The sequence below is a fragment of the Panthera leo genome, chromosome F3, assembly GCF_018350215.1.
Source record: "Panthera leo isolate Ple1 chromosome F3, P.leo_Ple1_pat1.1, whole genome shotgun sequence".
Classification (NCBI taxonomy): domain Eukaryota; kingdom Metazoa; phylum Chordata; class Mammalia; order Carnivora; family Felidae; genus Panthera; species Panthera leo.
The window spans coordinates 36625067-36650091 of record NC_056696.1 but is presented as its reverse complement, the minus strand read 5'-3'; the positions used below and the strand labels follow the sequence as shown (position 1 = coordinate 36650091).

The 25025-nt window shown below is 38.3% G+C and overlaps 1 protein-coding gene across 1 annotated transcript; it reads left to right on the top strand.

The window, feature by feature from the left end:
* The first annotated feature begins 802 nt into the window (after positions 1–802).
* Positions 803–25025, top strand: LOC122211537. Its single transcript, XM_042924778.1, has 6 exons — positions 803–1057; positions 3027–3154; positions 12946–13137; positions 18080–18198; positions 24046–24070; positions 24890–25025. The coding sequence occupies exons 1-6, from the start codon at positions 803–805 to the stop codon at positions 25023–25025; spliced, it is 855 nt and encodes a 284-aa protein (XP_042780712.1).

Genomic DNA, 25025 nt, shown 5'->3' with positions numbered 1-25025 from the left:
CCCAGCAGCCAGGCCTATCCGGGTAGTAGGACCTCCTGGTATCTCTTGCTGGAGGACCAAGTATTAGTGCAATGAGGTGCATTAGCACTAGTTTCTATTACAGCTATAGATTTACGCTACATTTATGTCTCTTATTGGAGGACCCCCAAGCAAGCCTGCCCCGCCTGGTCCTGGCAAGGCAGTCAAACTCCCCCAGATCTGCCTTCAAGGGGAACAGTCATCATTAGGTCGTTTAGGACGCGGAATTAGGCAGATGCCTATTTCCTACAAGAACCCGCCGCTCTGGTGACCCGGCCTCTCCAGACCCAGGATGGCTTTCAGATCCCTGACTTCCCTGAACCGCACCCTTGGCAAGCCCAGTACATACCCTTTCAGCAAGTCTTGAACAGCCAGGACCTCCAGGCCTGTGCAGCTAGGGCCTGGCGCCAACCACCTGCACATCCCCGGGGGGCAGGGTTGCCCAAACCCTGTGAGTCACTCTGAGGCGGGGAGCTGCATATTGGCGACAGTCCTCATTGGGACGTGATAGGGACCCACGCCCTTCCAAGAACCAGAGATCCCAGACGTCTTTCATCCCAGGGTATACTGGTGCCACCAAGCACGGCTTCAGAGCTCGCGACATAACTGGCTTTCGGATGTCAGGGTTCTTTCTGAAGGTGCAGGCTTGAACACTGGCAGATGCCTGGCTTTCCCCCAACGTCCCAGGGTAGGGACCCGGCCTCTCCTGATCCGGGTCCTGGCCCGGAACGGAAACCGGGATGGGCGGGATTCCCGCTTGCCCGGAGCGCGGAGCAGGTCCCGCATGCGCAGTTGGCTCTCCTTCGGAGACCCCAGCGGCCACGCCGGCAGCCCTCGCTTCCGGGGTCTCCTTGGGGGGAATCCCCAGGCCTGCGCGCCCCGCCCGGCAAGGCAGTGGGGTCCCCCCACGTCTGCCTTTGGGGAAATAGGGCATCACTGTGGATGGCGGGGCTTGCAACTGGGCAGTTGCCTTGCGTTTCACGACCCTCGAACTCTCCCGTCTGTGGGCGCTGCTAATGGCAAGACACCCTGGTGCACAGTATGTAGTGTTTCTTTATGAATTAGTTTTATTAACTTGTCATTAGAGACCTGGAAATCAATCTCTTCCGTTTCTACGGGCTTAACTTTCCCAGAGAGACCTCCCTGGAATAACCTCTGCCTTCAGACTTGTTTTTTGCTGCTTTTCTTAATTCCTGTCTTATTTGTCCTCTTGTCTGCTTCTATCAGCCGTGCAAATTGAAGAATGTTCTTGGCACCATTTTAGCATTCCGATCTTTCTAGAAAAATCTTAGAGGCTAGAACTAGTTCTAGGACTAGAAAGACTGGCTCTTGTTTGTCAGTCCTAAGAGCAGAGAGCGGGGAGTGCATTCTTGTGCTTTTTGGTAGCAGTGATAATTTCAGGGGTACGGTTGTCTGCGGAAATACTCTGCTTCCCCACGCCTGCTGCTTCTCCCAGCACTAACTCACCCTTCCTTCTTCTCTACACATTTTTTTTTTTTCTAAATCCACCTGGATGCTCTTCCTCCCACTTTACTCCTATCATAAATCTCAGAACATGTCAAAAGACATCATTTTATTTTAAAACACATCCCTGGGGTGCCTGGGTGGCTCAGTCGGTTGGGTATCCTACTTAGGGTCTCGCGGTTCATGAGTTGGAGCCCCATATGGGTGAACTTGAGCCCTGCCCAGGATTCTCTCGGTCTCCCTCTCTCTCTGCCCCTCATGTGATTCTCTCTCTTTCTGCCCCTCGCTCACTCACGCGTGTGCTCTCTCTCAAAAGCAAATAAATAAATAAAATATATTCCTAGTTAATATGCATGACTTCCTCAATAGTAGCCTATATTTAATATGTATGTATCTGTGTATTTTTAGTATGTAACATTGGTAAGATATATATAGAGCTTAATTCAGAGTAACTCATTTCAAAGTCTCCAAGATGCTATGTTTGAGAAACACTCTACTTTTATAAATGGTTTCTATCTCGCTTAATTTTGAAGTTCCTTGGGATCATAATAGGAAAATCGTAATAGTTGCATTTTGTGCTAAATATGCCAATGTTCTACATTTCACACTTCTGTCATTATAATGTTTTAATCATAACAAATATCTTTCTTGTGTTTTTATTAGGATAATTGTCATTCCTGAATATTTGAAATGTTATAGTATTAATACATTCTTAACTCCTTGGTTTTTTGATATGGTGGCTTCAGAAATTAAATCCTTGCCTACACATATGGCAACTTTCCCATTTAAACATGTAAATAGAGCACAGAGATTATGATCTCAGTTAATCTGTTACTGAGTATGGTTCTAATATATTCCAAAAAGAAAGCAATTCAGTATAAGAAAAGGATACCTATGAAAAGTATAGGTAAAGATTGTTAAACGCTAGCATTTATACTAGCAGCAATATTTGAAGATATTAAAATAGTGACAGCCAGCATTTTCATGGCTTCATAGTTTATGGGAAAACTTTCAGTAAATCATTGCATTGCCACCGTGACCCTGAGAGTTAGTTGATATTATGCCTGTATGTTAGAGTGAGGACCCAGAAGCTCAGAACTATTTATCAATATCAAAGCACTTTCTTAGAAACCACTAGAACACATCAAAGCTGGGACTGGGAGCCCTGTCTTCTGCTCTCAAATTCCACAGCCTTTCCACTACACCCATTCTTCATATTACTACATATATTTTGGCTCATCCCCTCCTCACTCAGACCTGCACACCCACCCTGCTGATGGCTAGGAAATCACTAAGAGCAGTAGTCAGACAGAGGGGGTTTAAAATGGAGCACGCCATTCACAGCTACTCGCTAAACCACAAACCAGCCGTCAAAGCAAAGATGACAGAAGAGACATTCACCCCTCGCTAAACCCTCTGCAGTCCTTCTCCCTTGCTCTTCAGCTCGTTCTTATTCATACAATAAAAGTACTAATAAATGTAGTCAGAGGGCAGAAGTTTCAGTTGAACATCCTGAACGAAATGCATTGCTGCTCTGCTCGTAGGCCACCTTTTCTGTGAAGATTTTCCTGATCCGAAGCAGTGTCATTGGCTCCTTTCTTTGTGCTGCGTCAGCATTCTGGTCAGAGAGCGATTGTAAGTTTTGTTTGCCTGCCTTCTCCCAGGGTAAACTGTGAGTATTTCGTCAGGGATAAATTTTGTCCTCGTCATTTTTATGTCTCCATGGTCTGGCACAATGTCCAGTGCCATGGAAGCATGTCCTGAATATTTGCTGAGTGAATAGTATCTGTTACTTTGTGCGCTCATTCAACAAACGCTTGTCAAAAGCCAGAAACTTCATTTCTTCATAAAACTGTTTCAGATGGCTCTAGTTCTGAGCAAAAGCCTGAATACGTGCATAATTTTTTTTTTATATGACGCTACAGAAATGATCAGTTTCATCATTAAGAGCATATAGAAAACCAGTCATTTTCCTTTGATAACATGAAGATACAACCCATGAAATCCAAATGTTTTCTTTTGCCTGCTACCCATTATTTGCCTTTTGGGTGTGAAAGATATTTGTTATGAATATCTATATTATGTGGGGAGTAAAATGTGAGGTATTTAGATAGATGCTCACAGAAACAATATTTAAGTGTTCTTTAAACTCATGTCTTACAGCGGGGGAGCCTGGGTAGCTCAGCTGGTTAAGTGTCCGACTTCGGTTCAGGTCATGATCTCATGGTCTGTGAGTTCGAGCCCTGTGTCGGGCTCTGTGTTGACAGCTCAGAGCCTGGAGCCTGCTTTGGATTCTGTGTCTCCCTCTTTCTGCCCCTCCCTGGCTTGCTCTCTGTCTCTTTCTTTCTCTCTCAAAAATAAACATTAAAAAGATTTAAAAAAACTCATGTCTTACATATTGTATATCTTTATATAAATATGGACTGTTAATAATTATTCCCAATAAATTGACTTAAGTTCATCAAATGGTTTATTTGTTAACTTTGTAATCAGCAAAAACTTTCAATAATAATGGTAATCATAATGATAATAACAATTTTTCTCATGAAAAAGCTTATATTTTATGATACACAATACTTTTATTTCCCCCAAATTATTTTCATCACCGTTAAGTTATCTATATGAATTTTCATAGAAAAATGGTATTAAAAAAGTATTTAATTGATCAAAAATATATTTAGAGAAGATGGAACAGTAAGCCTAGATTCAAATCTCCTCATTGCCTGAAATTCAAATTGTGCTTTTGATAAATGCTACTGCAATGGCAGGGTTAGTGCCAATGGCTGTCAGAGTTAGTGACATCATACCTGTTAGTCTGGCAGAATGGATGAGGAATATTGGAGAAGGCACAGAGAAGAACATAAAAAATTATTAATAGAAGAAGGTCTGATAAGAAATCATAAATGAGTAATTTATATGTAATTCAAAGGCGTAGAATAAGTTTCAAGTGTGCCTGTGAAAGACTGTATGAAAATATGGTTGATATAAACTACTGAGGAACACTGTTGTTGGAACTATTCTGAATAGACCTGTCCTGAATAATCTAGACCTCCCACCAGAGGGCAATAGAGAGCAGGTCAGGGAAGGTATGCTCACGTTTTCTTTGCATGATCCATGATCCTTCTGTGTTCGTTCCTATCTTAATTAAACGTTAAAGGGGGAAAGGTGTTAACACTTGATACTTTTATTTTGTTCTTTCCCATGTAATGATAGTCCATTCACTTGGATTGTTGTATTATTGGGCGCTCTGATTCTACCCTAACAACCCCCTTCAGTATATACTCAACATAACAAGGAGAGTGATTTTCTTAAAATGTAAATCAAATCATTCCAGTCCTCTCCTCAAAACTATCCAACAACTTCCCATCTTATTAAGAGCAAGAGAGAAAGTCCTTCCAGCCGCCCACAAGCCCCAATAGTCTGACCCTATTATGTCTTCTCCTTGCTCCCTCCATTCCTGTCACATCAGCTTCATTGCTGCTTCTCAGACTTTCCAGTACTCTTTACCTAAGGGCCTTCACATCTGCTGTTCCTCTGCCTGGATGCTATTCCACAAGACATTTGCTAACTCCCTTCCTTACCTATCTAGAATTTTATTCATGTGTAACCTTCTTAGTAGCGCCTTCCCTGGTCATTCTACCTGAAGTTCAGTTCCTAATTCCCCTTATTTGTTTTACTTTTCTCCACTGTGCTTATCACCACCTAACCTACTATGTATTTTATTTATTACTATTTTATACATGTCTGTCTCTTCCCTCTAAGATGGAAGAGGACTTTTTCATCACCTCTTTATTCTTATATTTACAGAGCCTGTAACAATGCTTGGCACGTTGCAGGAACTCAATCTGTATACACACCTGAGTGTATACGGGTGTTTGTGTGTTTTGACAACATTAATGGCTGGGTGAATTCAACAGATAGTTATTTATTTTTTATTTTTTTAATATTTATTTATTTTTGAGAGGGAGAGAGACAGAGTGTAAGCCAGGGAGGGGCAGAGAGAGAGGGAGACACAGAATCCAAAGCAGACTCCAGGCTCTGAGCCCAAAGCAGGGCTCGAAAACACGAACTGTGAGATCATGACCTGAGCCGAAGTCAGATGCTCAATCTACTAAGCCGCCCAGGTGCCCCTGAGCAGATACTTATTTTTATCCATATCATCTATCCAGGACTGTTACTAGCAAAAAATACTACACACATACACACACACAGACACCTTTGTGTTGTCCCATGAAAATCCACATAATTGTCTACATCAGTGGTTTCTCAAAGTGTGGTCCCCAAACCAGCAGATCAGCATCAATATTGCATGGGAACTTGTTAAAAATGCACAGACCCCACCACAAATCTACTGAATCAGAAACTGTATTTTTAAACTTTATTTATTTATTTTTGATGGGGGTGGGCAGTGAGAGGGGCAGAGAGAAAGGGAGAGAGAATCCCAAGAAGGCTCTGCACTGTCCACCTGGTGTGGGGCTCAATCCCAAGAACTGTGAGACCATGACCTGAGTTGAAATCAAGAGTCAGATGCTTAACTGACTGAACCACCCAGGTGCCCCAGAACCTGTATTATAATAAGCTCTCTGGGTGAGTCTGATGCATGCTAAAGTTTGAGAACCACTGATAGAAATAAGTTTATTGAGCTGGAATAGGCAATTGGACTTTTAATGCATTCTTATTTTTCATGTTAGAGATTTCAAGTTTTGCTTGGATAAAATAAGCTTGGAAATATTCTGGCTTTAATAAATGCCAAGTGAGCCGTCTTCTTAGTGAGCCCTACACCTACCTTCCCATTCATCCCTGCAGTCACTCTTCCTGGCCAGGTCCTAATGTCTTATCCCTGGTCTGGATGGCTTTCTAACTGAGTAGTCTCTCCATGTGCTAACTAGTCTTCTAACTAGTCTCCATACACTAACACATTTTCGTGAATATAAAATGAATTTTTCGTATGTTGTCATCCTTGAAATAAAGATGCATCTTGCAATCAATAAGTAAATTTAATGGTGTTTCTTTTCTTAGTTTCCAAAAGATTATTTTTGTGCCAAAGACCTATTTTTTAATGAAGGAAGTAAGATATTTTCCCACACTGTTTTGCTTCATCATGCATCAGATTGGCCTGGTCCTGCCCTCTTGTAGCCCCATTTTTCTCATGCTTCAGGCACCTTAACATGAAAACTGTTCATTTGTCAATCTGCTAATTTTAAGAAAGCCCTCAGTGAAAGAACGGTACACTGCATAAACTTGAACTAAAAGCAGCTACGAGCTCATGTATTCTTTCCATTCAAAAAGTCTGCAGCTGCTTCCTTTCTGCTTAAGTTGGAGTTTTTGCTTATGCCTGGCATTTTCTCACCAGCTCTGCCTCTCTCTGAGCCTATTTCTGCAGTTCATGAATCACCACGTAGGAAGCACAGTGGCGTGCACAGAGAAGGATTCCCGCAGTGTGAACCCCCTCTCCGCGGGCTACTGCTCTTTTCCCTCTTCTCCCTCTCTCTGTCTTTTAAAATTTATTATGTTTTCTTACTTTGCTGCACTGAGGAGCACAGGCTTTTTCCTGTAAGCCAGGTTCTTTATGATCCTCTAAATTTGGATGTAGCACACGGCAGCTGGGTTATTATAGTAGTTTCCAGGATTCATTGGGAGGTCTGGGTTCAGGCAGAGCATCTATGCATCCATGCTGATTACTAATAGTCTTCTTCCCTTCCCAACTCCAGCTTTTCCCTTGGTCCTAGAGACCTTCTTTGGGTTTCTCATTAATTGGCCTTGGTCCTATAGACCTTCTTTGGGTTCCTCATTCATTACCACAAACACTGGTCGCCATGGGATAGCGCTGAAGCAAAGCAAGCCTCCTTGTGGGTCTAAATGATGGGATATTGCAAGAAAAGTTTCTAAATTAAGTTCACAAAAACCAAACTCCTGGCTCCCAGCCCTACCTATACATTAGATTCGTCAATTAAATTTGACTCTCTGAAGGTGGAATCTGAGCATCTTTGTTTCAGATCTCCCTGGGTAATGGCTAATGCCTAGTCAGGGCTGGGAACCACTGATGAGCTCCCAGAATGCAGGCTGTTTTACTTGTGGAGATTGGTGATCAAGACGAAAATCATACCTTTGTGTCCGAATAAGCCTAACCAGCTAATATCAGACATAATTCTTACTGCCTGATGAGTCTGTCACTTAAACTCTGCAAGCAAGTTATATTTATGTCAACAGAGCTAAAATAATAAAAGTTAGTTGATTTCTTAGAGGGCAAGAGAAGAACATAGTCAAATAGGGAACAACTCTATTATACCAGGGTTTGGACAAGGGAGGTGACCTCATTGTGGGCTTTGAGCTAACGTTATGGTGAGAAAAAGGCATTGATTTTCGTTGGGCCCAGCAGGGATACGATTTATCCACAGTATAAATTAATTCGTTGTAGAGTAAAATGTCTTATAATGGAATTTTACTGTATTTCCCATTTGGAATATACTCTTGACATCTTTTATGCCTAAATTTATGCCACTGAAAGGATTCATTACAATCCAATTAATTGAAATGTAAAAAATAAAAACATACCTTGTAAAACATCATTTCTCAAGCTGTGTTTTGCCATTATGAGACTATTTAAGAACACTGTAGCTAAAATGGCTGAAACATTTCTTTGATCTCATGTCTGTTTCTTTCAGTCACCATTCGCAATATTGTACTAGCAGCAGGAAATAGAAGATACTATCTTAATTAAACCATAGTGGGTTTTAAATGTGTCCATTATAAACAAAAGCAATCCCACACCAGCCCCACAAAAGTTTATTTTTTTTTAATAAAAAATTTTAAACATTGAAATTCAATTGCTGTAACTCAGTTTTAAAAAAATAGACACGATGATTTGGCATATAGATAAGGAGCTTTTCACGTATGAGTACTGTTTTATAACCCCCTTTACTGTTCCTCATAACTTTTAGCTTAGTACTGTAATTAAAGGCAATCAATAAAATAATTTTCCACTTAACACAGCATTCTACCAACACAAAGCATAGAGAAGGTAAACTATTAATATGTTTACCTCAGTTTCATTACCACAAAGGGTGTCCAGAAATATATGGAAAAATTTAGAAAATTAAAACAATTCAGTAACAGTTTATTAAGCAGCCATTATTGGCTATGCTGGGCACTTTGGGAATAGTGCCTTCTCATAATACAATGACTGACATATAATAAATACCCAAAAAGGACTGATGAGTTAAAGCCTAAACATAATACATGACTTCTGTCCTTTAGGAAGTAATACTTCAGTGGGACGAGACAAAAACACAGATCTCTGAAGAACAGGACAAAGTTCACGAATAGAGGCGCAAACCACTACGGAAGTAATAAATAATTACTGTTGCAGTTGAAAGTGTTATTTCAGCAGATGGTAAATCAGAAATGCTTCTTGAGTTAGGCGAGAGTTGAATGAAGTACTGAACGTACAGAACGTCACAGAGTAGACAGTGAATTGAGGGAGGGAGGGAAACCATTTGAACAGAAGATGAAGACAATTCAGGAAATGGAATGCTCTGGTGGAAGGAGGTGGGGAGATACGATTACAATGTAAGGGACAAATTGTGGAGGGTTTTTAATGAGACGTGAAAATTATTCTCGTGTGGTGGGAAGCTCTCAAGTTTCTTCAGAAGGGAATGGCACACTCAGATCTATTTTAGAAGGATGATTTCAGGGGCACTGTTCAGAACAACCTGGAGAAGGCAGAGGCCGGAAATAGAATCTAGGAGGTTGTATAGTAAGTATACACAAGATGATGAGGACATGAGCCAAGGTACTGGTAACAGAGTGGATAAGCTCAATTTGGAAGACATGTTGGATGTCCAGATAGATTTTGAATATTCGTTTTAGGTGAGGATTGAGGGAAAGGGAGCAAATTTCATGTCAGAGCAACTAGGGAAATGGCTATTTTATAAGAGATGTTTCCAGAATGTGTAATATTAGAAAAATGACATACTGGGATACATTTTGAAGAGAAATACTTTACAAATAATTATATTGCTTAACATACATGGAAAAAGAATGACAGGAAAAAGAAGTAAGCGTGAAAGCGTTGCGAGAAGGCAAGTTGAAATTCAAGTACCACGGGAGGTTATAAAAGTGGCAAGCGATAAGGGAAATGTGGCATTAAAATGTGAAAAATGTCACAGCGAGGTGAGTCAGGAAGCACAGGAAAGTGGCGAGCAGAAGTCAGAATGAATGAATGGGGGAAAGCATGGATTAGTGTAGAGAATCCAGAGAGTGAAACAGTGCATCAGAGATGGTCACCATGAAGAAATGACCTAAATGGGTAACCGGTTCTGGAGGATAGGGAGCAGAGAAGGTAATAAATAACATGTAACCTTTTAGTGAATGAATGGTCAACTCGTTACTCTGTACTGAAATACCACCTCAACAGAAACTTGGTGAATGGCTATGAGGTACTATTATTTACTGTTTCCAAGAAATTAAACAAGAAGTGACTTCTTTATTAATAAAATTGTGGTTTAACTCATTTACCATATTACATCAGCCTTGCCATCACTGATCCGTTGATCCCACCTTAGAACCCACTAACATGTATCCGTTCCATGGCCTGCTTTCCCGGTTGGCTGCAATGTCAGGCTTTGGACATTAGCTGATAGGCACACTTTAGCTAAGACAAAAGGAATCTTCTCTTGACGAAACTTGAAGTGCCCTGACCTGGAAAGCTAGGCCTCATAGGGCCCACTACTTCTAGACTGAACTTCAGATTTAAATAATGTAAGGGCTCTATTTAAAACGACAACCATGACATCTGGCAAATGTTTAAGCCCAGTGGATTTTTAGTAGTCTCGGATGCTTTCTAATTCCTGCCAAGACCATATTCATAAACAAGCGCCTAAGACAGTAAGTCACCTCTGCTTCTGTCATAGTGAAGAAAGGGAAAGCTGATTACGTCCTCTGGTATTCAAACGTGACAGCACTTACCAGAATAATCACGGGGGCAGATACAAGTGTATCTTCCTATCTCGTTGAGGCATGTAGCTTCATTCTTGCAGGGATCTGAGACACATTCATCCACTTCCAGCTCACAGTGCCTGCCCTGATATCCTGGGACACAGAAGCAGGAATAGCCATTCATCCCGTCCTGGCACACGGCTCCGTTGTGGCAAGGGCTGGAAGCACACGGATCATGACCCTTTTCACAGAATCTTCCAGCATATCCTTCTGGGCAGATGCAGACGGGGTGAACAGGGTCCTGATGGCAAACACCTCCGTGTTGGCAGGAGCTTGTGCCACAGAAAACAATGGCAGTTTCACAGGTTGTCCCACTAAAACCAGGGGGACATTTGCAGAGAAAGCTCCTTTCTCCTGGGGTATTCACACACGTGGCATTTCCTTGACAGGGATTGGAGAAGCATGGGTCTTTCGTGCTGTCACAGTCTTTGTCCAAATCAATCGCTGTGTCCGAACAGTGGCAACTGTTGTCCTTTGAAGTATTACTGCATGTAGAATTGTTTCGGCAAGAACTTGCGAGGCACCTGGTGTCATTTTTATTGCCAGAGGAATCTAGAAGGAAATAAGAGATGTCAAGATGTTTACAAATAAATGGCTGAGGGTAAAAATAAAGATCTTCTTTCTGCTTCCACGCATCTCAAAGAAACTCATTAATGAAATACAGTTGGCTGCATTCTAATGATGAGTTTTAGCAAATGGTGTCCAATGATGAGGTCTTTCATTAATGATGGTTTGTCATATAGTTGGTAATGGGAAACAAAAGTAGCTGGTTTCAGATTCTTTGCTTTTCCTCCACTTCCCTTTCTCGGGGCCAAGTGAGCAATGGAACGCATTGAAGCAACTGTTAAGTTGTCTCACACACACACATTTTTGAAATTCACATTCTCCCGTGGAGGATCCTGGAATATACTGGGAAATGACATACAAAATTGTCTCTGAATATATTGCCTAACTAAAACTAATATTCAAATGAATGACTCAGTTTATGACTGCTTTGTCACAGTTACCCTTTGTATTCTAAAAAGAAAAGCATAGGAAGATGAAAATAACTAAAACAGGATAGAGTGCCAACTATTTATTGAAGGCTTGCCAGGTATTCCACATATATTATTCTAACCCTCATAGCAACACAGTGTTACTATGTACAGTTTACAGATGACAGATTAAATAAATCCCTCTGCAAGGAAACAGATGTAGTCAAGTTCATGCACTTTTATTTTCCTGTGGACTTGTGTTTTTATATGCGTCTCTGTTCTAGGGATACATTTTTTTGAAATTCTAATTGGAATAATAACCAACAGAAAAACAATAATTCTTTAATTTGTTGACAAATGCATTAGCTATGTATATGCATATAGGTTGTCCCCAAATATGCATAGATTATGATCACAGCATAGTTATTTTCTCAATCGTGTATACTGAGAAGCCTTATGATTTCTCAACTCAATTGTATTTTCCCATGAAACACTGTCTTGCATGTGGATTCATCTACTATATCATTCTCTTATTTTTACTTTCTTTCTCTCAGTATTACTCACAAATATAAGAGTGGGCAACAGTACAGGCTTGTAATAAAAAAAATTACAAAATGGGGAGTTTGCTCTTAGGATATGAGACATAAATCAACTGTTGGGAGAAAATAGTGTGCAAACCTTGAGAAATATGTAATGACAAATCTTTTCCCTCTCTTCCTGCAAAAGAAGAGGGGTTCTTGTAACCTGGTGTGGCCACAAGCAGGGTGATGAGAAGATACTTAAAAGAAATGATGGACTGGTGTGTCATACAAGAGTGAGAATATTTTCATAATTATCTTCTATGGAGTCTTTCTGGCAGCCAACAATTTTCCTCCAGTGCCTACACATAGAAAGTTAACATATGCTTATAAGGGCACCTGGGTGGCTCAGTCAGTTGAGCGTCTGACTTCAGCTCAGGTCATGATCTCACCGTTCGTGAGTTTGAGCCCCACATTGGGCTCTGTGCAGACAGTTCAGAGCCTGGGGACTTACTTCACATTCTGTGTCTCCCTGTCTCTCTGCCCTCCCCTGCTCGCACTCTGTCTCCCTCTCTCTCTCAAAAATAAATAAGCAGTAAAGAAGAAGAAGAGGAAGAAGAAGAAGAAAGAAAGAAAGAAAGAAAGAAAGAAAGAAAGAAAGAAAGAAAGAAAGAAAGAAAAAGAAAGAAAGAAATTAACATATGCTTATATATTATCAGGAGGGTTGATCAGAGAGCCAACATTTTCTACTCCCTATGAGAAAACTCAACTAACCATCCTTTTACTTTAGTTTCAGTCTTTTTGTTTTTTTCAGATGCTGGCTTTCCTATCACATCTTCAAATGCGATGTCTTAGCTGTAGTGTCACTTCCTGAGAGCTTTCTCTGAACTCCTTTTCTAAATTTTGTTGTTTTATTTGCTATGTTACATATGCTGTTATTTTTTTCTGTATATGTTTTCTATTTTCTTCATTAGAATGTTAGTTCTTTGGAGGAAAGGAAGAAACCTTGTCTGTATTTCCTGGGTCTGCAATATTACTCATCACGTAACAGGTGTCCATACATATTGGAAGGAAGGGGGAACATGTCACAACCGAAACATGGAAGGGTGCTGTGAAATCACATGTGTCAGGGAAAGCATACCAGGAAAAGCCTCACTGAAGAAAAGGTACTTGAGATTTTTTTTTTTTTTTTAATGAATGCAAGGGGAGGAAAGATATTATTTGCACACAAAAGAACTAACGCATGAGGGGTATTGGCATTCTTGGCAATACTAAGAAAATTGTGAGAGGGTGTGGGGCAGGAAATGGGGAGGGATATGAAGAAATATTTAATAAGTTCAAACTTTTGGAAGCATTTAAAGTTCTTGTGTCCAAGCTGAGAAAACTCAGTTGAATACTCCAGCTGTCCTCTTAACTGCACCAGCAAGGGAGGGCATTGATGAAATTTGGTTTTCCATTTATTTTTGTTTTGTTTATTTTGTTAGTGGTGATGGTGATGCTGTTGGTCGTTTCCTTCATTAATCATCAAGCATTATCACTGAAGCCATGAAATAAAGAATTAGTGTGGGAAGACAGACAGCGAAGGAAATTGGCATTTATACCCAACGCCTTTCCATGCAACTTTTAAAATAGATTTCTAACAATATTTGTGTAAAGCGTTTTACAGATGGAAAGCTAAGCTTTGTAAGGACTAAGTCATTTGAATGGTGTCAAAGAGAGGAAGGATTTGAATCTCTGATTTGTTTGATTCTAAAGTCCATTTCTTTTTGCTGTATTATTTTGAAAGTTAGGATACTTACTGGGTAGGGTTTCTGATGTAAACATGATGATATTTGCATTAAGTGTTTTATTCTGTTCCTTTCCAAAATTCATGAAAGACGTGAAGGGATAACAAATAAGCACATTGAAAAATACTCAACATTATTTGCCATCAGGGAAACAGAAATTAAAAACAGTGTCACTACTTACCCACTAGAAAGAGCAAATGACAAAAATTGGCATTACTAGGTGCTCACAGGGTGTGGAAAAAATGGAAGTCTTATTCAAATCCTCTCTGTCTCTCTGTCTCTGTCTCTCTCTCTCAGTAACTAATCATTCTTGCCTGTGTGTTACCAGTTATATTAGTGTTTTCAAATATTGGCCTTTGACTTTGTATAGTTTCTCCAGAAGATCTTTGTTTTCTGTCCTAGATTTCTGCTTTTACATTTTTATTTTCTTAATTCTACTAAGATTTAAGCAGTTTAGCTTCTTACTTACTTTTTCAGGCATTCTTTCTAATTTATTAATTTAAGACAAAATTTCTGTGTATTTACTGCATTTCGTGTGATTTCTTTTCAATGTTATTCAAATAAAAATATTTTCCGATTTTCATGGTGATTTCTTTCTTCTTTGAACTATGGAAAATCTGTAAAACTCAATTATATCAAATTGCTAACTGTGTTATTCAGAACTTCTATAACATTGGGGCTTTTTCTGCTTCTCTTCGTTGAGATTGATGCATTGAAATCTCTGACAGTGAATATGAATTTTTCTATTTCTCATTTTAGTTCTGACAGTTTTCACTTCTATATTCTGAAACTATATTCCTGTGTCACAGAAATTTAACATGGTTACATTGTCCTGCTGGCTTGACCCTCATAGGCATAAAATATCCTTTTTATCTTTAGTAATGCATCATACCTTAAAAGACTACTTTTACTGTTGTTGTACTGCTCTATCAGTCACATATCTCATACGTGGCTGGAGGGAATACAAAATGGCATAGCCACTTCGGAAAAAAGTTTCAAAGTGTCTTATTAATTTAAACATACACTTATTCAGGAATCCCACACCTAGATATTTCCCCCAAGAAAATGAACACATAATATCCACACAAAACCTTGCTTGCAAAATTCATAGCAGCTTTATTCATAATGGCTGACACTGGAAAAACCCCAAATGTTCATCAGGTGGTAAGTAAATTTTAATATCTCACACATTGGGCTACTACTCAGGAATAAAATGGGCAAATTACTGACCCAGTGAACAACAAGGGGGAATCTCTAAAGTATTACGTTAATTAAGAGAAACCAGACACAAAGACTATCCGCTGGATGATTCAATTTTATGAGACATTTAGACATTTTAGAGAAGGCAAAGCTACAATGATGGAAAGCAGCTCAGTGGTCACCAGGGAATGGAGGTGGGTGAAGGAAACTAATTGTAGAGTTTCTGCGGAAACATTCTATACCATGATTGTAGTAATAGCTATTGACCATATGTGTTTGCCACTGAAATTGGGTTAATTTTATTATATGTAAATTATACCTCAATAAATAACACATAGAAACAGTCCTAGGGGAGAAAAAAAAGGACAAGAAGGAATGAAATCGTCATACTCACAAGATCCAGAAGGAAGGTTGAGGGGACAGCAATAAATACACATATACATACACTCGTACATATAAGTGGAAGCTTGTCTGTAGATGGATGAGTCGGAATAGACTTAGTATACCAGAATAAGCAAATCCCAGGTGAGAGAATCCCAGAAGCAAGCCAGTTGATGCTGCGGAACCCCAGAAAGTTTCAGGAATTAGGGGTTCCAGGTACTCAAGTGGTGCTGAAAATGGGAAGGTTGTTTGGAAAACTTACCAAAAGTACAGTTAGATTCCCATGTTCCATCTTTCATCCCAGGAAACTACATGACTGCCCTTCCCCCATGAAGGCGATTCAAAGCCAAAGGCACAAGTGCTGGTGATGTGGGAGTGGCTGGCTCTGGTCTGATAAAAAGGGGGGAAGTGAATATCTACATACAGAATTGTGAGACCCTCCCCATCCTCATTTCTAATTCAGTTCTAAAAATGCCAGCAGCCAGATTTACTCCCTAAGCAGGAAATAATTATTTCTCTTGATGAGCCCAAAAGAAAATACGTACAGATATTGGTATTGGGTATCCCCATTGAAATGACCCAGGCCAATCACTCTAGAATAAATTTAATAAGCTAGAAAGTCCTGTAACATGAAATAAAAGAACTTTCCAATAGCTCTTTTTAAACAAATACATATATGAGTATATGTAAAGTGTATATATGCATATAGGGAATTGCTATCCTTTAATTATACTTTAAATGTTATTACAATTATACTTTAAATAATAATGATAAACAAACATCCTTGTATCCACTAATCAGCTTAAGAAACAGTAGTACTTCTTTATTTAATATAAACATATTTTTATGAGATTACCAGATGGAGAAAACCCTTTAAGATAAAACACTAAGAACAGAACACACACACAAAAAAATATTTTTTAAGTAATTTGGATGAGACAAAGACAATTTAGGGAGTGGACAAAAAATTATGAAACTTTGAGGTTTAACATATTCAAAGAGTTAAGGGAGGATATTGCAGCAATGAAATAAGTGTAGGAAGTTATTAGAATAAACTTCTAGATAACAAAAGAGGTCTTTACAATTAAAAATACAGTAGTAGAAATGAAAACTCCAGTTGAGTTACTTGAAAGGTAATTTTGAGGAAAATCTACCAGATGCTAAAAAAAAATACTAACAGATTGGAAATGGGAGGTAGAAGCAACAGGGAACCAGAGAGTGACTCAAGGAGGAGTTTCAAAATAAGAGAACAGGGGTGCCTGGGTGGCTCAGTCGGCTGAGCATCCGACTTCAGCACAGGCCATGATCTCACAGTTCATGGGTTCAAGCTCAGAGTCTGGAGCCTGCTTCAGATTCTGTCTCCCTCTCTCTCTGCCTTCCCCTGCTTGTGCCTTATCTCTCTATCTCTCAAAAATAAACATTAGAAATATTAAAAAAGAAAAACAAAATCAGAGAAGAAAGGAAATGGGGTGGGAGGGGGAAGGAGGCAAGGAGAGGAGAGAGAAGGAATTTAAAATTATGACAGAAATACAGAAATTGTTACCATAATTAAAAACAAGTGTATAGATTTAAAGTTTCTACTAAGTGCTGTAGGAAAATAATTTTTAAAAAATCCACAGCAAACCTCATCATTTTTATGAGGTGGAACAGAGAATAACTCATTTACAAAGCATCAGAATAACATCTGATTTATCAGCAGAATAACAGAATCAGAATAACATCTGATTTATCAGAAATCAGATAACAGAATCAGAATAACATCTGATTTATTAGCAGAAACATTGGAAGCCAGGGGACATTAGAAACATGCCTTAAAAATCCTGAAAGAAAATAATTTCTAAATTAGAATTCTATGCCCAGCTAAACTGTCAATCAAATGTTAAGGGAGAAGAAAAATATTTACAGAGATTCAGAAATTCAAATTTTCACCTCACACACTCGCTTTTCAGGAAGATTCTAGAAGATAGGTTCCGTGAAAGTGGGAGTGTAAATCGAGAAAGAGACATGGAATCTAGCATACAAGCGTTCTAATAAAGAAACAGAACATTTTACTGAAAATTGCCTGCTGTACTACAGGTATGCTACCAGCATAGAGATTAACCAGTGCTGAAAGAGAAAGCAGAGCTCCAAGAAGGAAAATGCAGAGTACCATATAGAGAAGTAATGGAAAACTAAACTCTTTTTTAAAATCTTCCTAGTATTAATTCTAGGGAAAAGGTTGCACATAATGGGAAATGAAATCATAATATACTGTGTAACTGCAGAGAGTTCTTTGTAATACCAATAATGCTAATAATACATGATTTAACCAAAGCAGCAGAGCTGTGGGGTGTGTGTGTGTGTGTGTGTGTGTGTGTGTGTGTGTGTGTGTGTAGTTGAAAACTACGGGAAAATTAAATCTACTTTTAGCATAGTAGGATTCCAATAGATTATACCAGTATCAAAAGCAAGGGAAAATCTCAGCCTAGTATTTACAAGTATATAAATAAAAACCGTAAGAAAGAACTGAAAGAGTTTTAAGGAGTTGCTTCTGGAGAATGCACATTAGGAGTAAGAAGCAGGAATGGGGATGGCAAAAAGTGGACTAGTGTTTCCCTTACAACGCTTAGAGACTTTTAAACTATTACAGAATACATCTGATAAAGATATTTTTAAAAGCAAAAATGGATATTTATAATTTGGTCATGCACACTGACCCCCATCGCTTTGTTCACACATACACTTTGAATTATGTTTTCAGTACTCGTTCTGGACAAGATCATCTATCAAGCACATGCTTTTCCTGGGTCTCATCCAGGATGAATGGGAATATTGGCACCGTTTGCACACTTGCTTCCTGGGTTTATGGTGTGTCCATAGGTAAGATGCTAATGGGACCTCTTGGAAATGCCCCCTATGACCCAGGCGTTATTAACTGACACTTGAGAGGACTGTAGTAAACAAGCAAAGACAACTGCCTCTCAAAAAGAAACTTATAATTTTTCAAACTTACAAAGGACTTGCAATTTACTGCCTTATTAAAAATAGCTAAATAGCCAATTAAAGAAATAAGAATAAACTATGCATAGCCCAATGAAGTCATGAGGTAAGGGTTATAATTATTCCAGTTTTGTGCACCTAATTGAAAAAAATCTGTCATCTGTATATATTATTGTATTGTGCCTAGTATATTGTGCGAACACTTAGTCAACAATGAAGTAATTTTCGTTGTAATAATACCTTAAGAACAAAACTTATAGGGGCACCTGGGTGGCTCAGTCGGTTAAGCGTCCGACTTCGGCTCAGGTCACGATCTCGCGGTCTGCGAGTTCGAGCCCCGCGTCGGGGCTCTGGGCTGATGGCCCAGAGCCTGGAACCTGCTTCCGATTCTGTGTTTCCCTCTCTCTGCCCCTCCCCCGTTCATGCTGTGTCTCTCTCTGTCTCAAAAATAAATAAACGTTAAAAAAAAAATTAAAAAAAAAAAAAGAACAAAACTTATAAAAATACTTAAAACTATAATTGGAGGAGTTTAATTCCCAGGGAAATGGCCATTGAGAATTTTGTTCCCCACTTTCATATAAAATTTAAATCCAGAGCCAGAAACTACTGGATATGAAGTGCAATTGGTATTTTCAGACCAATTTAGATAGTCTGCCAAACTGTTTCCTTGCAGTAAAGTTTGCCATCTACTGGCTGTTGTAAGAAGTTCTAGAATTGTGGGTTTCAGACTTTTCTTTCTGTAAGCACAACAGTACTCCTTCAAGGAAAATATGAGTAATCCCAGTATACAAAATCGTAATGTGGACCAGCTCAGGTTGAAGGAAACCTTGTGGTCCAGTCACATAGCCTCCTGCCCTTTCTAAAGACAACTCCAAGGAGCCCTAGGGGCTGAGAATAGCAATTTTAAAATCTCTGTTCAGGAGAAAACAAGAAAATTTGTATGGTTACCATAATTCTTATTGTATTTGCTATTTTGGTATTGTGTATATCTATACATATATATGTGTGTATATACTTATATATATATATATATACACACTCTATTATTATATATAAATTTACATGTTTATATACATATAAATATTTTTCAGAGAAGTAAAAACTAATTTGACCAGTTTCAAAGGAGATGAATGCCCAAGCATTAAATGTATTGTGTATGTGTGTGTGTATGTGTGGGTGTATTTTCTAATAATTCAATGTACTTGGAAAGCAGCCATTTTGGTAAGTTAGCTTAATTATAGGGAAGAATATATTTATTCAGAACAAAGAAACACTACAAGGTGATTTCGGGGAAGAGCATTTTAGTTTCCCAGAGATTACTATAAATAATATTTGTTCCTTTGTTTTTGATGATTTTAATGCACTTACCTATGAAACAGGCAAGTGTTTCTCTAATTTAAAAATCATGATCAAGAATCTGAAATTTTTGTCAAGTGTTTGGTTTTTTTTTTTTATCAATATGTTTGGCAACTTTTGTATTAGCCAACCATAGAAGATTTGTCACAAAGAGGACAGCGTAGTGGTGAGGAACAAAGTCCCTGAAGTAAAACACACCTACACTAAGTCTAGCTCACGGCTTGTTTCCTCAGCTGCAAAAAAAAAAAAAAAAAAAAAAAAGGAGAAAAGAGTAAAATTTACTTCTTAAAGTTTTTGTTTTCGTGAGGATTCACTAGCTTAAATGGTTGATGGACATATCATAAGTGCTCAATAAATGTTAGCTCTTATTGTTATGTTTAGAGATAGTTTTGCATTCCTAATAGAAAATTCACTACATTAATACAAAATATAGCAATAGCAATAACAAAAAAAAAAAAAAAAAGGCGGGGGGAGGTGGGGAGTATCATCCACAAACATATTTTCACTGCAGGAATTTTATTTTGGAAAACAAACAAACCCAAGCATATCCTTATAGGGAGAGCTTGTCGATGAACTAATTCAACATGCCAGAGACATTTTTTCCCATAAAGTACGCAGACTTGCTTAGGATCAAATGAAGATAAACATCAGTTAGACTTAGAAAAGATCTTTTCTCCAGGGTTTGGTTTTCACAAGAAGATATTTAACATCTCCCTATATATTTTGAGTACCACAAAATTTTGGCTCAGGGAAATACCTCGCAAAGTAAGCATTGCACAAGGCTTTCCCTGTTCATAAGACCTGCTCTCCTCAGTGCCTGTTTATGCACAACAAATGCTCAATGGATATTTCTTGGGGATTAATTGTCAAAGCCAAATCCTTACCTTAAAGATTTCCCTTGCTGTGTAAACTTTGTGTATGTATATATATATACACACACACACAGAGGCATGCATGAGTAATGACTGACACATTTTTTTTTCTTTTTTTTTTAAATTTTAAATACCTTCTTATCACAACTATACTTAGTCTTTTCTTAGGATTTACTAACATAATTCTCCCCATTTGCTCTCTAACCACCTCTGTCTCTAGTTCTCATTTTTACTGACACTAACTTTAAAGTCAATGTCAGCAGAAGGGAAGGAACAATTGTTAATGCTGAAATCGAATTAAAATGGCAATTTTTAATATGCCTCATATGAGTCAGATCAAAACACTCCCCAATGTACTCCCAACAGTACAAAAACAGCTGCTTGCTCTCATTGCTCTGGGGCATATATTTTACTGTATTTTCCCCTGAAACTACTGAGAGATGGGCAGGGATTTGGGGAAGCAGAAGCCTGGGATGGGGAAAAGGATATGCTAGCTGTGGTACAGAATGATGTTTCAAACATACAAAGTCATAGGGTTTTTCTATTTTAAGTCTGATTTTTTAAGTTTATTTATTTATTTTGAGGGAGAGAGAGAGAGAGTGAGCAGGAGAGGGGCAGGGAGAGGGAGAGAGAGGATCCCAAGCAGTCTCCGCACTGTCAGCACAGAGCCGGACATGGGGCTTGAACTCACAAACTGCAAGATCATGACCTGAGGAAAAACCAAGAGTTGGATGCCTAACCGACTGAGTCACTCAGGTGCCCCTATTTTAATTCTATTTTTAATATATGTTTAACCTAATTTCATTTAAAAATGAGACAGGAAAAGAGGAATTGTAAACATAAAATTTGATATTTCCAGCAGCAACTACTGAGTGGTTTCTGATATTGTTCCATATAAAAGATCTTTTCCTACAGATGAATTAATAGACATTTGCTAATGAGTTATTTTATTGTATTTTATATTCACTTTGGATTTGCTTTTATTAAAACAACAACAAACTCGTGCCTTTACATAGGCTTTTTGTTTATATCCTCGGTATTTTTAGAAAACAGTTTTTTATATTTTATGAAGCTATCTTTCAAATGCCACAGTTGATTTCTGTAAATTGAAACACATTGACTTAATAAAGAGGACTTAATGAAGCTGTCAAAGAAAAATTTATTCTTTATTCAAAGTTTACTGTATCCTCAATTCCATTCAAAAATTTGATAGGTTGCATGGCTCTTAACATTTTGGTGAACCACCTAACACTTTCAATCATAGTTTAGATTTTAAACAGCAAATATTTGGGGTGTGCCAAGTTTTATTTTATTTTTTTGTGTGTGTTATTCATTTATTCTTTAATTCTTTTTGTTTCTTCTTTATTTTCCTAGTACCTTATTTTAAAGGAAGAAATCTGATGTTCAAAGACAAGTCTTTTCCAAAAGCTTCATCTTTCTTCCTTTTCTACTTTTTCATGAATCAAAAATTTATTTACATCCATAATGACTTGCTAAGGCAGAGGGTGTAAACGATGCTACTGGCGATAGAACAGAAATTTCCAGATCTGAGAATTTCAATTTCTAAGAGGAAAGTGGCCTGTTGAATTTTCTTTAGCCAGGCTTTCTGCAGAGAACAATATTTCATTCCAGGGATGGGGCCAGATCGCAGGAGAAGTGAGTGCAGGAGACATACATCTTTATTCAGGGTGTAACCAAAATGGCTTACCCGTGGTAGGTAGTCAATAAAACTCGTTGAATAATGAATGAGTGAGCAAGAAAACCTGAATTTTCATTTAAGCCTTGCTGTGAAGTTCTTACTTTGACCCCTTTTGATAAAATCAAGCAAATCTTTGGGTAAATCACTGACTTTGATGTACGGTGTGATAGGATCCACGTGGAACAGTTAAAATAAGAAGTAGATGAACTCTATAAGGCCATTCCTTTTCTTTGCTTTCCTATGGCCTCAAAAACTAGGCAATCATTGTTTTATACGTGGTCTTCAACACCAAACTAAGGCCAATTTTATGTAATGTCAAGAGTATAATTTTATGGTCGCATAGATAGAGGTTTAAATTTTAGTTCTGCTATTTGCCATATCTGTGGTTTTAGCAGAATCAGTGTCACTGAGCCTCAGTGTTCTCATTTCAGAAGGAGATGCATGGTGCTTAAGAGCATGAACTTTGGAGGGAGGTTTAAATCTAGGCTCTGCCACTTTCTAACTCTGTGGATTTTATTAAGATACTTAACATTTCTGTGCCTTAGTTTCCATTTCTGTAAAAATTATAACCACCCCAAGGTTTACTCTGGAGATTAAATCAGTTAATGTACGTAACATGCCTCATAGTGCTTGGCACAAAGTGCATATTAGCAGCCATTACTATTGTGATCATTATTGTTATTATAGTGAGGGGTAAAAAATATATATAGCATACATAAATTTCCCTTGTAAAAACCTGCAATAAAGGAATTATTTAGTCAATATTATTTCCTTTCAATGCAAAGTCCAAAGTGTATGTAGCTTGGGACCGTCCTCTTGACGAGCAAAGTACCATGTACATAGTTGGTGCTTTGTAAAAGCATGTCTAATAAAGGAATAAATCCAAGAGAAGGGAGGCTACACAATATTGTAAAGACAGTCTCTAGTTTTTGTAGTTCCAGGAAGTACAAGTTTATTGTCAGCACACATCCTCTGAGAATCTTGTGTCATAATCCTGGTAGGAACCCAATATTGCCAACTATGTATTTACCTCAATTAACTCACATGCAAAGGCTGAAACACGCCTTCCCTGCTCCGGTTGAGAAGACTATGGCCAAATCTCATTGGTGTCACCTGTATCTCAACAGGTGTCACCTGTATCTCAACATCCTTCACTATTATCTCCTCTACAGAGTCAATGGAATCAGTGAGAAACTTTTCCACAAAGAGATTTTAAATGCACTGTACATGACTGACATTCGGCTGGGTGCTTTTACATAAAACTTCTGATCATCAATATCATCACTGATGAAATCAGGGGCTCCTTCTCTAAAGATTTCTTTTACTCTCAACACTTTCTCATGAGAATCAAACCTTCTGGGTCCTCATCTACACAGCCCGCATACCTAAGCACAGGGTCTAGACTGGATCTGGTCTCCGTCCTTAGGGTTAGAGTGCTGGACCAAATGCACACTGCAATCACATACAACTCAGAGAAGATGCCCTGCCCTTTGTCGTCCTTACAACATAACTGAACAATGCAAACCGTGAAGGCCATTTTTACTGAACGTCAATCATTGAAAATGTTAATGAGGATATAATCATGTTCCTTTGATTTAAACTCATTTAAAGCTAATCAGGCCTAGACTCTTTATTATAATCCATGTATACTGTAATAATGACTGGATTTTCAATGACCTCTTCTACTTATGGAATAGACTTAAATTTTACTAGTTCCTTTGCCTCTAGCAAATTGACAATCCCACAGTAGAGTTAAAAGTATTCTTTAAAAAAAATTTTTTTAATGTTTATTTTTGACAGAGAGAGAGAGAGAGAGCAGAGCACAGTGGGGGAAGGTCAGAGAAAGAGGGAGACACAGAATCCGAAGGAGGCTCCAGGCTCCCAGCTGTCAGCCCAGAGCCCCATGCGGGGCTCGAACTCACGAACCACGAGATCATGACCTGAGCTGAAGTTGGACGCTTAACCGATGGAGCCATCCAGGCACACCAGAGTTAAAAATATTCTAAATAAAAAGATTTTTCCCACTTTATAAAGCCATCACTTTTTTCAGTGCTCAATGATTAACAAATATAATAATTTCAACATTAATTATAAAACCAGTCAGGATAATTTAGCTATATCACATTTTAATTCTAAAAAGTCAGCCTGAAAGTTCTAATATTTTCCTTTAGATTTGTACCAGAACATTAAGTAAGTATATTATACACAGTTAGGGTTAAAGAAAAAAAAACACACAAAATTGGCAAAATAAATGAAAAAAGCCCTTCAATCTTTAGCCCATTGCACAGTGTACCAAAATATAAGAATGAAAAAAATTGAATAATTTTTCAATTTTATTATTGATATTATACAAATGTCTCCAATTTATTGGTTCCTAGGGATAAATGTATCACCCTTGGTGTCTCATTTAACCCCTATAGAAAAATTGTGGGGCTGGAGGTATTACATCCATTTTATAAAAATTGAGTCTCAGGAATGTTAAATAACTTCTCTAGGTTATGCAGTTAATATATGGTAGATTAGTGTGCCAAAAAGACTTCAAAACATCTATTTGAAAAAATAAAATAAAAAAAAAAATAGAATCCAGAAAAAGAAACACCTTAAAAGTATCTAGATCAGCACTTCCTAAACTCTTATTCATAAGAACCACTGAGGATCTCATTAAATTGCCGATTCTGATTCAGCAGGTCTGGGATGGAGGCCTGAGATTAGGTATTTCCAATAAGCTCCCAGGGGATGTTGAGGCTGCTGCTGTTGTTCATAGGCTACATTTTAAATAG